The 15,969-nt window shown below is 39.9% G+C and overlaps 1 protein-coding gene across 6 annotated transcripts in view; it reads left to right on the top strand.

Annotated features, from left to right (window-relative positions):
• Positions 1 to 15,969, top strand: part of Chd6 (chromodomain helicase DNA binding protein 6) — a 237,637-nt gene that overhangs the window by 205,943 nt on the left and 15,725 nt on the right. For 5 of the 6 annotated variants that reach the window (XM_058575574.1, XM_058575572.1, XM_058575576.1 and 2 more), the window contains 5 exons: positions 7,417 to 7,477; positions 8,185 to 8,401; positions 10,075 to 10,283; positions 11,158 to 12,741; positions 15,711 to 15,862. In XM_058575574.1, coding sequence (XP_058431557.1) covers positions 7,417 to 7,477; positions 8,185 to 8,401; positions 10,075 to 10,283; positions 11,158 to 12,741; positions 15,711 to 15,862 — 2,223 coding nt within the window. The remainder of the gene's footprint in view (positions 1 to 7,416; positions 7,478 to 8,184; positions 8,402 to 10,074; positions 10,284 to 11,157; positions 12,742 to 15,710; positions 15,863 to 15,969) is intronic. The other variant, XM_058575575.1, reaches the window with a different exon arrangement.

Here is a 15,969-nt window from a genome sequence, read left to right as displayed (position 1 = left end):
TTTTTCCTCCAATTTGAGATCTTTCTGATATTGATGTGATCTTCATTGAAACCTGGACATTTGAGGGTATTATTTTGTGAACCCTAGAACTTATTTGAACCTTGTAATTTTTTTTAATATTTATTTTTTAGCTGTAGTTGGACACAATACCTTGATTTTATTTATTATTTTTATGTGGTGCTGAGGACTGAACCCAGGGCCTTGCCATGCTAGTCAAGCGCTCTACCTGAGCTGCAACCCCAGCCCCTGAACCTTGTATTTTAATGGGCTTCTTTGACAACTCTCTGGCACAGGAACAAGGTTTGGAGGGCCACTTTGTTTCTGTGATGTGAGGGTAGGCCTTCAGATTCCAGGTTCATTCCCTTTAACACCTGTTAAACAGGAATTAAATTTGAGTCCCCACATTAGTCTTTGCTGGTACCATGGAAGGACACAGGGCTCATTATTACCTATCAGGGACAGAGGTCCTGGCTCTCTGCTTAGCTTTCTTTTCCTAGCACCACCCCTACAGGAAAATTGGAAGCCCTGTTGGCACCTAGAGAAGGTAGACATGTAGATTCCCCATTCGGCCTTTGCTGGCTAAGTGGGGTGAGCCAGTTTTTTCTGTTATTGGGCTGGAGTAATGCAGTTTTTGTCCTAACTTTTCCTGATCCTTTGCTAGAGGAAACAGGCTTTTGTTGGAGCCTCTGGCATTTCCACATAGCTAGTCTACCTCCAAATCTAAGATAGATGAGACAAAAGGAAAAAAAACCCAGAGAACTCATCCATGTTGTTCCCTGGGTCCGGAGGTTCCTGGTTTGCCTTGCCTTCTTTTCTTCACCTTTCAGAGTTTTCTTTTATTTGTTGTTAGTTAAAAATTTGAGTTTCTTTATAGAGCACATTGAGAAATTAACAGTGATTAAGCAATCTGCATGTTATAAAACCAAGAAAACAGAAGCTGGGGTTGTGGCTAAGTGGTGGAGTGCTCACCTAGCACAGGTGAGAAACTGGGTTCAATCCTCGGCACCACATAAAAATAAATAAATAAAAATAAAGTCATAGTGTCCACCTACAACTAAAAAAAAAAAATTTAAAAATCAAGAAAAAAAAGTCTTTGAATTGTTTTACAATTAACAGTATTATGGAGAAGTATATCTTTTTCTGGGTTTTGGTAGATATGATTTTTTTTAAAAAGGCTGTTTACCATCCCATTAACTTGTTTCTAAACTTAAATATTTCAAACCCACCCAGCATATACAGCTATTATCAACTATCTGTTTCATAGTCTCTGTTGCAAGAGACTCATTTCTTTCCCACTAGCACTCACTTTTATTTATTTTATGTATAATGTCCAGGGCTTTTAGTTGTAGTTAGAGTTAGGAATAGGGAAATGTGCATATCCCAGAGAAGTCTTCGTTGCATTTTTAAAATTAATTTCTGGAACTTTGCATAAGCAGTTTGAAACATCATCTGTGCCCCAGCATCATTTGACCAAATCTCTGGCTTTGAGCAGTAGAATAAATGATTCTGTTATGATTCCATGGATTCTGGATTCCAAAGGTTAGTATAGCACTGTCCCCAAGTGGCTTCATTGCCAAAGCCCTCTTTTCTGATCATTACCCCAGAATTATCACTTCTTTCTATTCTATTCTCTTGATTCTAGCTTGCAGAATATATAGTATTTACTTTGACTTCTATCAGTTTTGATTCCTATAATAATAACAATGAGGGGCTAAGGATATGATTCAGTAATAGAGCAATTGCCTGTCATGTTTGAGTTCCTGGGTTCAAACCCCAGCAACACAAAATAAATAAATAAATAAATAAAACAGTAACAATGATACCACTTTCCCAAAGTGGAAAATAATTGTTTTCCAAGGACATGTTTCCTTGAGAAACGGTGGATTGAAATGAATCAGCATGAAGCCTTAGACTCTAGACCTGAAGGAAGTTGGGTTCTGGTCTTGACAGTTAAAATCCAACCTCTCAGTGCACATATTATTTCTTTTACTTCTCAGATCCTTAAAACCTGAGCAAAAGCAGTTGGAGTTGGAAGTGGCTTCTGGATTTTAAGGTGGACAGATCATAAATAGGTTTAACTTGATTTCTAGTGTATGTGCTAAACAGCACATGTAGAGGAATGGCCTATGTCTGAACCAGGTCTGCTACTCCACCCTCTTGCCCTATACCAGTATGCATTGCAGATCCTGGTTAGTTGTTTTCTCCCCAGTACATGGTTAAAGAAGCCCAAAGTAATGTGTAAAGGGCCTCTCAAATGGGTCAGTTAAACAGACCGGGGCGTAGAGAGGTACCATTCATTAGGATGGGCGGGGTCTTAGCATTGTGTGCCATTTCCTGTACAGCATCACTGTCGGGATCATTCTAAGTCCATGCAGGAATAAAAGAGGAACATGCTACCTTCTAAGCTAGCCCATTGCATTGGTGATGCCTCCCATTTGGTTCCATAGGATTTTACATTCTCGAGATCAGCTACTGTTGTTAATCTCTAAATCTCTTCAGACGGAATATCCCCAGTTCCTCTGTATTTCTTCATATCCTCTCCAGATCCCTTGCTATTTTGTGGTCTCTTCTGGAGTGCACTGTATTTATTCTTTTAAAATGTGACATTTAGAAAAATGGAGTGTTTTTAGGCTTGGGAGGGACTTCTGAGTTATCTGGTCTACTCCTTTTCTTGCCCTTTCTCTATTTTAATGCCAGTAGCACTTTTGATCAGTAAGCAGTTACTAGCTGCAAGATTACAGGTTTGGCTAGATTCAGTGAACCAGTTAGTCTTGTATTTATTTGGGTTTGGGATGGTCTGGAGCCCAGAACTGTAGTGAAAATCTTTATCAAACTTATAAGTATATAAGGAGAGTAGCATCTCTGTTCAGAGATGTAGCAATAAGTAATGGCACAACTGCAATTAATATAATTATATTGTAATAAGCATGACTTGTCCTTGCTGTGCTGCAGTTCCTACCACAGGTGGCTGTGCTGGGTCTCAGGTACTGTCCAGAACAGAAGGCCTGTAGATAGAAAAATGAAATCATGCCCGATGAGATATCAGGAAAAAAAAAAAAACTTGCAAGGAAATTTTATGTCCAAAATGGTCATGTTTCATTGTAAGAAAATTTTAGGAACCAAACAAATAGTCTTTTCTCGTGAGTTAAGAGGTTGCAAGTTCTCTGAACTCAAATAGTAAATTTTGTATGTGAAATACTTTCACACTCACCAAAGCATACTTCTCTTTCAATTAGGCCTTATTCTTATCCCTAATGTAGGGAACTCAAATAGTTTTTTAGTCAGCTGCAAAAAATACTATGCAGTCAGAAGACACAAGAACAATGTCTTCCCTGTTCACATTTTTTTCTAAATCATGCTGTTTCTCCATAATAAAATCCTTGGATTTTGTATTTATGACATTTTATATGTATCTACTTTCAGTACAAAGTTTATACACAAGTAGCATGCTTGATTTTCCTGGAAAATGAAAATCTTAGTGGGATCTTTTTAACTCTGCCTTTGTACATCTTGATGCCTATACACAGAGAACTCATGTTCTCCTGGCAAAAACCCTATGCATCCTTCAGTATCTAGCTTACAGGGTGCCTCATAGATGTCTTTCCCTTACCTGGTTTGGGTCTGGCAAAGGTGGTGGCTTTTCTTGTTTTCCCACCGTGTTTAAGAGCACTTAAAATACTGTAGGAACACTATTTATTGTCTTTGTTTCATAACCACTGGGCTCCAGAAGGTAAGGATTCTATTTTTCCTGCTGTCATAGTCCCAGAACCAAGCAAAGTTCCTGACACTTATTAGCCAACTATAAGAAGACAGTTGGCCACTACTATGGTGTGATAAGGAGCATGCTTATTCTCAGGCCCACTGCCCCCGTTTTGTAGGCTATAAACATTTCTCAATTGGAAGTATCTATGGTGTGATAAGGAACATGCTTGTTCTCAGGCCCACTGCCCCTGTTTTGTAGGCTATAAATGTTTCTCAGTTGGAAGTATCTATACTTGTAAATTTCAGCATTGAAAGGATTTTCACAAATAAGCAAATACTACCTATTGCATTGGCTCTGGGGTTTTATGAAAGCATAGAAGATTCCCTGTGCCTACAGGTCCCACCTGGTCCGCACTGCCACTGCCTCAGCCAGGCCAAGACTGAAAAGGGGATGCTTGCAAGCCTCAGAGGCAGTCACAAGCAAGGGCACTAGACCTCCTGATTTCAGATAAGGAAATGGAGCCCCATGCCCCAGTAGGGAAGTAAGAATTAAGTTACTTTAGTTACAGACAATGCATGTGAAGTCTTTGTAGAGTTTTTCCATCCACCACAGCAGTACTGTACCGTGGCCAAGAATTCACTCTCTGAAGTCGGATCTTGTGGGTTGGAATTCCATGTTCACCACTAATAGTGCAATCTGGAATGACATTATCAACCTCCTCTTTCCCACAACTTCCTCCTGTCTAAAATGAATTATTATAATAAAGAAATGAAAAAATGCATATAAAGTACTGAGTACAGGATCTGACCACTTACCTATGCTCAGTAGGCCTTTGCAGATTGCTGCAGTGTTACTATATTATGAAGCCTTCCTTAGAGCGTATATTCAAGTTAAAAGAGAACTATTAAGTGATGATCTAGTAGCTGGACTGTTTCTCAGTATTTCCTCAGTCCCAACTACCATTTGATGAGCATTTGCTTTGTACCAGCACTTGGTTAAATTCTTGTCATATTTGTACTCATTTGTGCCATATAATCACCCTAGAAGGTAACACTGTTGTCTCCATTTTGCAAAAGAAAAAAATGAGCTTGAGAGAGATCAAAACAACTTGCCCAAGGCCAGGGAGCAGTGGGCTGCTGGATTCCAAACCACATGTGTTCCCAGGATGGAGAAATTGCGTGTCATAACCAATCAGTATCCTTTGTTGTTGGCAGTTTCTGGGGCCCCTCACTCTGAAACAATTGGCTCATACTTCTGAGATGAACATTTCTTCCTGAGTGAGTCATGTAAGCAGAAATTGAGGTTCTAAATGTAAACATGCAGTTGAGATACAAGGGCCTTCTATATGCCAAGAGCCTGTTGGCTTCCTGTCATCCAGGACTGTTGCTGCTTTAGCTTTTCACATATTCATTTTAACTAAAATTCTGACATTTTTCACTTGAGCTACTGATAAACTTAGTCTTCTTCATCCTGTCATTTCTTAAGAGAGAGGATGGGATACAGAAAAAGACACTTGCTAATACCAGAAGCTTTCTCTACTTGAGAGTTTTGCCTAAGGTTATACATGTCTACTACTGTGCACTGAAAGAAACTGTGGATTGACTGGAAGGGAAACTTGCATGCCCTGTGTAACTACCTCACACAGGCTGGGAGCCTCCACCCATGGGTTTGGGGTATAAATGATGCCCACATCAGCCACTACTATGGTGTGATAAGGAGCATGCTTGTTCTCAGGCCCACTGCCCCTGTTTTGTAGGCTATAAAACATTCTCAGTTGGAAGTATCTATACTTGTAAATTTCAGCATTGAAAGAATTTTCACAAATACTTAGCATATCCAAAAGTGTTCTGACAGGAAGATTTATAAGGCATAGCAAGTTAGTTTTGGTTTTGGTTTGGGGTTTTGTTGTTGTTGTTGTTTAACTGCCTAAATAGTGGAACAGGATGGCAGAGCACATTTAAGTGCCCCTTCAAAATGGTACAGTAGATCATCCTGAGGTTTCTTCTCTTTATTTGACTCTAGATGGCCGGAGATAATTCTGGCCTAGGGAAGGGAGTTTACTCGTGCTTCCTGGTTCTGTTTTGACTCTTCAGAACACATTTTCCTCTCTTGTTGCCCTTTTTTAGATAATTTGGAGAATTGAAGTGTTGACTCTCAATATCAGACTGCCTAAGTTTAAATCCCAGCTCTGCCACTTGTTAGCTATATTACCTTTAGGCAAATTACTGAACTTTTCTAGAGCTTGTTTTCTGCATCTGCAAAATGAGGAAAATATTGTTCCTACCTCATGAGACAGTTCAGATAACTAAATGAAACTAAGTTGTATTAAGGTTTTTTGCACAATGCTTAACAGTTTTTATTAGTATCAGTAGCTATTGCCATTCTCAGGAGGCTGAGATAGCAAGGAGAATGGCAAGTTCAAGGCCAACCTCAGTAATTTAGCTGAGAACATGTCTCAAAATAAAAAAGGGCTAGGGTTATAGCTCAGAAGTAAAATGCCCTAGGTTCAGTTCTCAATACCATAAGAAAGAAGAAAAAAAAGGGGGGGAGGGGGATGGACTCCTGTCCTTTTTTATCTTTTCAGAGTTTTCTTTCTTGGGCCCTTCCATGATATCAGGGTTCCCAACAGAGTGAGTGTTTTGAATTTTAACTACTGACAGTTGTACATAATCTGTTCATTCCTACTGTATTAAAGTACTGGTCTCACATTCCAGGGGCATCAGACCCTTTCACTAAAAGACCAAGTACTAAATTTCTTGGGCTAGAGAGCCACATATTATCTCTGCCACATACTCTTCACTTTTTGTACCCTCTTAAAAATGTAAGAACCATTCTTAACTTGAGGACCACACAAAATGAATAAAGACTACAGTTTGTTACTCTCGTTCTCTCTGACCCTGTGCTGTTATACAGCAGAGTCTTGACTCCTGAAGTCATTCTGTGTCATCATTCAATCAAAAAATAGTAGTCAGAAAACATTTTCAGTGTTACAAATAGAGTTCAGTTAAAAAAAAAAAATAGTATGTTTTTTCTTCCCATCCCCAAGCTCCCACATGTACCATATGTAAGGAGTTTTTCAAGTTCCATGCCTAAAACCAAGACAGGGCCCAGGAAGGAACCGATTAGCACCCACTTGACAAATGCACCAACTTGGACAAGCTCTGTGCCTGTGATCTTACTCCAGATTCACTTGGAGTTTCCAATTGTGATTTTAATTTTAAATTCCTAGGGCTTGCGCCATCAGGTCTCATGTCTGAACAGTCATGTTTTATGAAAATAGTGTCTGTTGCTGTGAAGTGAGCTAACCATAATGAACATGAGCATGACACTTTTTCACAGCAAAAAGAAAAAATGCAGGCATATCATCTGTGAAATGACAGTATTGAATTTTAAGTGATGAAGATAAAGCAAATATTTAAATTCACAGCTAAAATAATGCTTGTAAAATGTAATTGCCATGGAGAGCGTGCCAGTTTATCTCTATGATAAGAATCATTCCAAGGGGAAGAAAAAACTTATTTCAAATAAACTGCTTGCTGACTTTTTTTAAACTGTGCATAAGTAAGCTGTGTTGATCAGGTACATCTTGGTCTTTAAGATGTTCACAGGAAGGATGTCTCTTGTGCATGCTTATTCCTGTTATATAGGGCCTCTCTGAGGCAGTTTCTTCTGATCTTCAGTTTTGCTGATGGAATGGCTTCGTTTATCCCTAGGAAAGTTCCAGTGATGGAGGTGATGCCATATTTGGTGAAAAGAAAGATGACAGCCGGGCAGGTGAGACTGTGTCCTTCTAAAGGCAAAGAAAAGTAAGGTCCCAGTTTGATAGTTATCCTGAAGTTTACATGTAATAAAAACACTAATTTTTAAGAAGACTCTTTAAAAATCACATAAGTTGAGCTTTTTTAAACTTAACTGGAGTCACATGTGGCTCTGGCTTCCTTTACATAGCATTGAAATACAAAATTAAAATGAATGATGTCTTAAATTACAATGGAGTCTGAGGAAAAAATAAATTATTATTTCATTGATTTTTTTTTTTTTTTTTTTTTTAAGGATAGAGGTTTGGTTTTTGTAGTTTTTGTAGTTTTTGTTTGTTTGTTTTTTGTTTTTAATGTTTTCTGAATTTATACTGACCAGAGGCTTTGGCAGTTGGAAGGACCAACTACACAGAAGCCAATAGTTCTATATGGAGAAGGGGACAGAGTTGACTCATTCCTATGCTGTAGTTCAAGGTCCTCAAATTCTGCCCCCACAGAAAGGGACATGTGTATTTGAGAGAGAATACCAGCCACAACCTAAGGCTGTTTCTAAAGTAAAATTGCAGTCCTTCCCCCTCTGCCTAGCTCCTGGGCTGATTGTTAAAATAGCAGTTACTTTAATTAAGTTCCTGAGTCAGCTTTATTTTTATTTTTATTTAAACAAACAGTCACACTTGTTTTAGCTCTGTTTATAAATACTAATATCCTCACTGATGTTTGAAGCCCAGGATGGCTCCGACCCAGACAAATCGCCCTGGCCAGTTCCATCTGCTCTCACAGCTCGTCTCCGGCGTCTGGTCACTGTGTACCAGCGCTGCAACCGCAAGGAGCTCTGCCGACCTGAAATCCTGGGACCAGGTAACCAAGGATACTGGGTTCAGGAGGAAATGTTCAGGAGAACCTCAGAAATGGACCTCATCAACAAAGAAGCCCAGAAGAGGTAAAGAAAAGTAAGGGCAAGAGGGCATACAGAACTGTTCACTGGGTAAGGGTGACAGAAGGTAAATCTAATAGCTGGAGGGCAAGTGTTTTTGTGTTCTTTTCTGACATCAAAATTCATTTTAAAAAACCTTAACATTAATGGTGTTATCATGGTTTTTGAGGAGTCTGAGGAGATCTGGGACACCTTTTTTAACACTTCCCAGATTTTTGTGACTTTCCAGCTTGCCACTCTTCCCCTGAGTTAGACTGCAGTCTCTAGGGATGTAGTTTAATCAAATCATTTCAAATCCTGTAGTAGTTCTGGCAACCAAGGGAAAAGTGTGTATTGAAGCTGTCTAATATAAGTCTTCATCAAGCCTTAGAGAGCAATAAGTACCATAAAATGCAAGCCCAACAGGAAAGAATAAATTGCTGGTAATTACTTATTCATCTGAAAATTAAGCTTAAAAAAAGAAAGAAAGAAAGAAAGAAAAAGCTGTATCAGTAACACCAGGCATGGTGACACATACCTTGTAATCCCAGCAACTTGGGAGGCTGAGACAGGAGGATCCCAAGTGCAAAGCCAGCCTGGGAAACTTATCCAGACCCTGTCTCAAAATAAGCTAAAAAGGACTGTAGTAGAGGACCCCTGCATTCAATTCCCAGCACCACACACACACACACCAAAAAAAGACTACAGTAGACAAGGTCAGAATAGGCTAAACTACAGTTCTTTGAGTCTTTACATCTCTGTCCCCTTGATGAAGCATCCAGTGAAGTAAAGGGCACCACAGCAAATCCTCTTATTTTTCTGTACTCCTGACTTTATGAAACTTGTTAATTCAGGCAAAATATTTCTCCCACCTGCCATAGCTGCAGAGAGAAGAATCAGAACACTTCATCCCTGTTCCTCACTCTTCTACTGGCACCACACTCCCCATCCTGTTCCTAGCTATGGTGGAAAGCACCATGCCCTCCTCATGAAGAAGTAGTAGCATGTCATTACCCTAGTCCCTAAGCCAGTAGCGTCATTCTGTTAATTGAGGATCCTTGTACCCCAGAGATGATTGACATGGGCAATCTACCTATACACCAGGAGAGCTGTGGGGAGTGGGGCTGCACTGAGGTAGCACTTCGCTTCTCCACCCTAGTTGTCAATTGTAAGATGGAGAGGTCAAACTTAATGGTCTTGGAGGATCCCTACAGAATTCTCTGATTCTATGTGGTCATGGGGAGAAGAGAAGACAAGATATTTAAGCCTATATAATATTTTTAATGTTATATATATTTTTAATATTATATATTAATATTAATATAATATATATTAATATTGCATATATTTAACATTTAATATTTTAATATTATATATTAAATATTTAATATTTAAGTGGAAGTTAATTAGATTAATTCCTAAAATTAAGGACTTAAGATAGCAAAGTCTACACATATGACTTTGAAATAGGGAGGTAAATACCAGAAGGAAGAGCTGAAGATTTAAAAGTGGTTCCTTCTTTGGTGATCTGTTGTTATAAACTTCTCAACCCCAATTTAACTTAAATAAAAATGGACAAACCAGTCCACCTGCTTTCTTGATTTCATAGGCTTTTATAGTATGTGCTCAATAAGTAGTTTGGCCTTTTTGGGGGGGGGGAAAACAGTTCAATTTTTTTTCCCCTCTGATTAAATCTCAAGGTGGACTAGAAGAGAACAAGCAGATTTCTACAGAACAGTATCTTCCTTTGGAGTGGTTTATGATCAAGAAAAGAAAACCTTCGATTGGACCCAGTTCCGCATCATTTCCCGTTTGGACAAGAAGTCAGATGAGAACTTGGAACACTATTTTTATAGTTTTGTGGCCATGTGCCGAAATGTCTGTCATCTGCCCACGTGGAAAGATGGTGGTGAGAAAACTTTTTGTCATAACGTTTTCAGATGAGGTGGGGAAAGAACATGCTGGTGTGTTCAAACTGCAGGGTTACTTTAGATGTAACTATGCAAGTGTAGTCTCCCTGAAGAATTCAGGTAAAGACAAGTAAGTTCTTAGAAATTCATGAATTTTTAATTGGATCCACCCCCCCAGTAAAATAGTTTACCTCTCCTCAAATGAAGTAACTGATGAAAGTTAAAACTCAGATTAAAACCTCACAGAAATATTGAGAGACTACCGTTAACTACTTTTACTAAAGAATGGGTGTTTTTTTTTTAAGTAACATTAAGATTTATCCTACTCTGAACTTTAGAACTTCTTTTAATTAAATCTTAATAACTTTAAACGTTTTCTTATGTATTGACTTATAGAAAATAAGTGGCTGTCATTATTGAGCCTATCCAACATGGATTCCCAGCTGTTGACAGTGTGCACAGACATCCTGCCTTTGCCCAACATGTGGCATGGTTAAAGTGTTTTCATTCAGACCAAGGAGCTGGATATTTTGGAAAGAACTTGGAGTCATACTCCAAGATCTGGATTTGAATTCTGGTTCTGCCGCCTTGAGCAATGTAGCTTATTTCATCATCCTTAAACAGGAATGATACTGACATATCATAGGATTTTTGTGAGAACTAGATAACACGGAAGAAGTACCTAATGTAGAGGGTAGATGGCGTATGTCAATTAAATGGCAACTATTATGTACAGACTGATGTTTTCTTTCACCTTCAAGATCTGTCCTTGTCCATACCTTTTTAGTTTCCTAAAGATGCAGAGGCTCAGCGGGAAGGGAGTATCTAAAATCACCTTTAAGTAATAGGCTCTGCATTTCCCTTTCTCTTCAGGTCCCCCTGATGCCACCATCTATGTTGAACCAATCACAGAGGAACGGGCTGCAAGGACTCTGTACCGCATTGAACTGTTACGGAAGATCCGTGAGCAGGTGCTCAGGTGTCCTCAGCTGCACGAGCGCCTTCAGCTCTGCAGGCCCAGCCTATACCTCCCAGTCTGGTGGGAGTGTGGGAAACATGATCGAGACCTGCTCATCGGCACTGCCAAACATGGGCTCAACCGCACTGACTATTACATCATGAATGACCCCCAGCTGTCCTTCCTGGATGCCTATAGAAACTATGCCCAGCATAAAAGAACTGATACCCAGCCACCAGGAAGTCTCTGTTGCCTTTACCAGGCCAACTCTAAACTATATGAATCTCTTACCTATACTCAAATGAGTAGGACTTCAGAGTCACTTGAAAGTGAACCCGAGAATCTGGTGAAAATAGAAAACAGAGATGATCATCTTGTTCTGCCTGGGGGCAACTTACCTGACATGACTTGTGAAAACTTTATTTCTAAAGTTCAAGATGTCATTTCCATCAACCATGATGAAAGTCTGCTGCCTGAGTCCTTGGATAATATGATGTATGGTAAGAAGGTGTTCAGCCGAGAGGCAGGCTCTTTTCAGGAGAGCCCAAATACCAATATGGACTCTAGAAAAGATGCCATTGCCATCTCGGCAAGCAGAGATGGGAGCTGCCAGCCTGGTGGCCATGAGACAGCAATAACTTCAGGTTCCTCTCTTATGAGTAGCTTAGAAGAAGGAGTAGCTCAAATGAACATTAAAAGTGGAAAACATTTGTTGATATCGATTTCAAAGGAAGGGGATCCCTGCTGCAGTGAAACAGGGCAGAGACCTGAAAGCATGGGGCAGCTAGAAGCCAAATGCTTAGCTTCCCCTGTCTTAGATGCAGGAAATGGAAGTGGGCTTGTAGATATGTGCAGTCTTACTGTCTGTGACTCCAAAAGAAACCTCTCATCTGATCAACAATTAATTGATTTATTAGAAAACAAAAGTTTAGAAAGTAAATTGATTCTGAATCAGAACCAGAGTGATGAAGATGAAGAAGAAGAGGAAAATGAGGAAGAAACCTTAGTAGTGGCAACAGACACAAGAGAAAGGTCAGAGGTTTTACATCTCACTGAGCCTGCTGCAAATATCCCAAGGGAAAAGATCCGAGGCTTCCCTCTGGAAGAAGCCAAGAAAGGAAGCCTGGAGATAGTAAGCCAGACTCCTGGACCACAAAGGTCCTTTCCTCCAATAGCCTGTCAGTGCCACTGCAAACACATGGAGAGGTGGGCACATGGCCTTGGGAGTGATGAATTTGAAGTGGAGAAACCCAAGGCTTACAACCCAGACCTGTACAGAAGCAAAGCCAGTAATACTGCAGTGGAAGGTGAGCCCACTGCTCTTCCATCAGAGCTGTTTAAAGTGAAACATGAGCTTTTAAAAGAACCTTGGAAAGAAAGTGCAGAGGGGAAAAAAAGTTTCTCCACATGTACTCCCGAAGGGAGTGAGCCCAAGTCCGAAGACATGGATTTTGAGAATAAAGATGATTATGATCAAGATGGGACCTGCCATAGTCAAGGTATAGTATGTAAAATTTTGTAGTATTTTGGATAAACCAGTCCTTACATGACAGGAAGGGGCTTCATGATAGGGCCACTAAATGTTTTACAACACCATGTGCTTGAAACCAAAGGTCATAGGTCTTGGTCTGAAACAGAGTAGCAACTGTGATCATCCCAGAAAACTGAGGTTGATTGTAGATCATAATAGCAGCCATGTGATCTGGGCAGGGGCTTGTGTGCTTTTATGCAATAGATGCAAAGTCCAGTGCTAAGGAGAAGTGGTTGGTTCTTACACTAGATCAGGTGCTTCAGGTTGGTTAAAGAAGAACAGCTTTGGGACCTCAGAGACTGCAGCTAATATAAGAGCCGTTAATTTGCAAGAACTTCAAAAATACAAATAATGTTCACCTTTACTGAAGTGAGCATGGAAAGTAGCATTTATTCATGTCATTGTCAGAACTCAGTGTAATATCAGTGCATTTTTCTTGAGGTTCTTTTTGTAACAGCAAAAAAAAATAAATAAAGTAACCAAACAAATAAGTTTGACCTTTTTAAATAGAGAAATCTTAGATGAAGGTTCAAGTGAGAAGGAATTTCAAAATGTTAAGAAAAAAATAAATGTGACTGAGATTCCTTATGCTTTACATGAATATAAACATATAATGGTAGGGATCCCAAGGAGCAACAGCAGCAAATGATTCTTATTTGCTGTTTTTATTTCATCAGATCCAAGAGGGCATATTAGGATGAACAAAGAGAAAGTGTTCATTTGTTCTTACTATTATAAAAACCAACCCTGATGATGTCTGCCTGGTGCTGGTTGTGGCACTCAGGGAGTGAGACAGGCACAGCTTCTGTTTCCTGGGACAGTGGTTTTATATTAAAGAAGGGAAGAGAGTAGAGTGGTTAATCTTCTTTGAGTTACCTAGCTTCTTTTTGTTTTTAAACTCCTCTCTTTGGTTTTGGTCACTGTGGTCCACATCTGTCTTAGGAGAGAAGCCAAATCAAAAGTCACAAGCTAGTTAGGTTGAGGACTGAACTGAACTGAAAACAGCCTGATGGCTTCATGGCCCCACCAAGCCAGAAGCTAGTAAGGACCATACCCCAGGCTTTTTCCTTGCCCTAGGCCTCCAGGTATCCAGTTATAAAATCCACATTACTTTTCGAACCCTACTATCGAAAAAAATCACCAAATAATCAGTGTTTGGAAACCCAGACCATCAAATGAGCACAGGGCAAATGTGATTTAGACAAGAAAAGTTCCTCTTTCCCTTCTTCTTTGGTGTCACCTAAGTCAGGGAGAAGAACCACGAACCTCATACACGTTGTGATACTGGATAAGCATCGCGCACATGTATGGGTGGGGGTCTCCTGCACCAGTGCTGCTGAAAGTACTTTTGCAGACCTTGGAGGGGATCTTCCACACACGGGAGGTGTGGGATACATGGTGCAGAAAGGTTAGCCCTGCTCTGGAGATTAGAAATCAGCATTCCTAAAGAAGCAGTAACTCTACTGGTGTACCTGACAGGGCCAGCCCCCAGTTTTCGTGGCTCCTCTGCTTAAAACCTCAATGGTGCTTCCATCAAGTACATAATAAAATTCAATTTTTCTCTCAAGACTTGTGGGACTCAGGACAATTTAGATGATTTTTATCCCCCCCAGCCTCCATTGTCTTTTTTGTTCCTTGGCATGTTCAAAATAACCTTCCTTCACTGCCTCCTCACCTCTCTGGGTTTTCTCTCTCAACCAGTCTACTTAGGGAGATCCTTCCCTCTTAGTCTCTGTCATAGTACCTTATTTCCTTCACTTTATAGAACTTATCACAGTTTGTAATTTCAGTCATTGCTTTATTTTTACTGCTTTCCTATGAGACTCTTAAGAACCCTGAGGGTCCTCACTAGTATGGCTTGCTTACTCTGAAGTCCACTAGCAAGGCTGTTGATAGTAAAGTTCTCTGCAGTTCCCTAGGAGACTTGCAGCCAGAAGTGAAGTCACCACACTTTTAAAGGTAGACAGACATTCCTTGTCATTTCACCAAGAAAAAAGGACCACAGCTTTTCAGCCCTGGGCATTTCACTGCTATCTGTTCTTCCCTGTCATTATTGGTAAGTGGATCTTTGAAAACCCATTTCATATTGATAATTAACTTTCATCTTTACTTAAGCTTGAAAGGAAGGAGCTGCATTCCCCCCCCCCACTGTCCCCCTGCATCAATGAAGTAATTGAAATGTTCCAGATTTCTTTACATTGTTTTTGACATGGATCTGGTCTCCTTTACCTGTGTTGTGTCATAATTCTTCATCATTCCTCATTAATATCACCCCCTTGCTGTGTTACATTTTATACTTCGTAGACTGTCCCTTCAAATGTTTTTTCTCTTGTCCATGATACCAATGAGAAATGCAGCCATTCATCTCCTGTTACTCATGAATACAGAGAAATTTCCCTTCTCTCTTCTTTCATTGTCCATGTGGGTACACTGTTGGTATGCAGCATGCACTGGTCCTGAAGCAGGATTTGCCTTTATGGTTTCACTAACTTGGTTCTCTTGGAAATAGAAGATGTGGTAATTAATATTCAGCTTAAGATAAGTTAGCACAAGTATGGGGTTGTAGCTCGGTGGTAGAGTACTTACCTAGGACACATAAGGCACTGGGTTCGATCCTCAGCACCACATAAAAATAAATAAATAAAACAAAGGTTTTGCGTCTATCTACAACTAAAAGTATGTATATCAAGAAATAATAAGTTACCACAGAGTAAGCTGATTTAAAAAATGAAAAGACAAGGGCTGGGGATATAACTCAGTTGGTAAAGTGTTTGCCTCGCATGCACAAGGCCCTGGGTTCAATCCCCAGCACCACAAAAGAAAAAAAAAAAGAAATGAAATGAAAAGACAAATATGGATCACCTAATCACTTAGATCACTATTATCTCCCAAGCCCCTAATTAGGTGTTTTTTTTTTTTTTTAATCTCCTTGTCCAGACTACCCAGGGAAATACTCTGAAGAAGAAAGCAAGAGCTCGGCATCAGGCATCACAGGGGACCTTGGGGAAGACCCTCAGGAGACCCGAGCTCCTACCATTGCTCAGCTACTGCAGGAAAAAACTCTTTATTCCTTCTCAGAGTGGCCAAAGGTATCTATCAGAGCTTGCATTCTCCACTCAAAGCATTCTCAGCTTTGATTCCTGTATTTCAAATTTTTTAAAGTATTTCCATGAAATGAACGCAAGGTAAATGTTCA

Source organism: Marmota monax, unplaced genomic scaffold (assembly GCF_021218885.2).
Source record: "Marmota monax isolate L192 unplaced genomic scaffold, Marmota_monax_Labrador192_F-V1.1 WCK01_AAM20220418_F8-fsc00014, whole genome shotgun sequence".
In the NCBI taxonomy this organism is placed as follows: domain Eukaryota; kingdom Metazoa; phylum Chordata; class Mammalia; order Rodentia; family Sciuridae; genus Marmota; species Marmota monax.
This window is presented reverse-complemented; position numbering and strand designations above follow the sequence as displayed.